We start from the raw sequence: 1,230 nt of genomic DNA, 5'->3' as shown, positions 1-1,230 counted from the left end.
GAAGTACAACGTACTATGTTAGAACTTATTAATCAATTAGATGGATTTGATAAACGTGGAAATATAAAAGTCCTTATGGCAACAAATAGACCAGATACACTTGATCCAGCACTGGTTAGACCAGGACGACTTGATAGAAAGATTGAATTTGGTCTTCCAGATATTGAAGGAAGAACAGAAATATTCAAAATTCATACAAAGCCAATGAGTGTTGCAAAGGATATTCGTTATGATCTTTTAGCTAGATTATGTCCAAATGCTACTGGAGCAGAAATTCAATCAGTTTGTACTGAGGCAGGAATGTTTGCAATTAGAGCAAGAAGAAAAGTTGTTACTGAAAGAGATTTCTTAGACGCAATAGAAAAAGTTATTAAAGGTTATCAAAAGTTCTCTGCAACTCCAAAATATCTTGCTTACAATTAAAAGATAATTATTGTTTTCTTTTTCTTTTGTTTTTTTGTATTTTAAACCTATTTTTTTTTAACAATCTAATCAATTAATTTATTTCTTTAATGTTTTTTATTCTTTTTATTCTGTTTCTTTCCTTGTTTTTGGTTTGGTTGTTGTTGTGGTTTCTTTTCTTCTTTCTTTTGTGGTTGTTGGTGTTGTTGGACTTTACTTTCTTTCTTTGTTTGTTGTTTTTTCTCCTCCTTCTTTGGTGCTTGTGGTTTCTTTTCTTCTTTCTTTGGAATGACTACTTTCATTGGTTTAGTGTCTTCTTCTTCCTCATCACTTTCTTCTCTCTCTTCCAACTTTTCATCACCACTTTCACTATTTTCTCCTTCACTCATGTCTTCTTCCATTTCTTCATCTTCCTCAAATTCATTGTCTTCAACTTCATCGAAATTACCAACAACATGAAGAGTTCCATTACCTTTGACAACAAATGTAACTTCATCAAGATATAATGGAATATCAACTGAGTGTTGTGGAATAGCAGATGACAAAGTGCAAACAAGAACTTCATCCTCATCATGTTTCAAATATAATTGTGTTTTAGAATCGCCTTCAAGGGTAATATGTCTAAGATTAAAATATGCCCCTTCTGGTGCAATGCATTTATGTGGAGCAGAAGCAGAAACAGTAAAAGCTTCAAGAGACATTATCTAATTTGATTTGTTTTCTTTTGAGTTCTCTCTTTTAAGGGTTGAATTTTAGTTCATTTTAATATCTTTTATTATACTTTATAGAATTTGTTTTTATTTTTTCTCTTTCTCATTAACAAAATTT

General features: G+C 30.9%; 1 protein-coding gene across 1 annotated transcript, besides 5 other annotated features; it reads left to right on the top strand.

The window, feature by feature from the left end:
* Positions 1–15: 15 nt before the first annotated feature.
* EDI_223610 (26S protease regulatory subunit, putative) lies at positions 16–423 on the top strand (the record flags this gene model as incomplete). The annotated part of the gene is made up of 1 exon (XM_001739393.1): positions 16–423. One exon carries the CDS (start codon positions 16–18, stop codon positions 421–423), a length of 408 nt encoding a protein of 135 aa, XP_001739445.1.
* A 7-nt stretch (positions 424–430) lies between these two features.
* Positions 431–590: a microsatellite.
* Positions 505–687: a microsatellite.
* Positions 516–643: a microsatellite.
* A 27-nt stretch (positions 688–714) lies between the features above and the next one.
* Positions 715–842: a microsatellite.
* A 309-nt stretch (positions 843–1,151) lies between these two features.
* Positions 1,152–1,206: a microsatellite.
* Positions 1,207–1,230: the final 24 nt, after the last annotated feature.

Source organism: Entamoeba dispar, genomic scaffold (genome assembly GCF_000209125.1).
Source record: "Entamoeba dispar SAW760 scf_1105229462173 genomic scaffold, whole genome shotgun sequence".
NCBI classification, from domain to species: domain Eukaryota; phylum Evosea; order Mastigamoebida; family Endamoebidae; genus Entamoeba; species Entamoeba dispar.
This window is presented reverse-complemented; position numbering and strand designations above follow the sequence as displayed.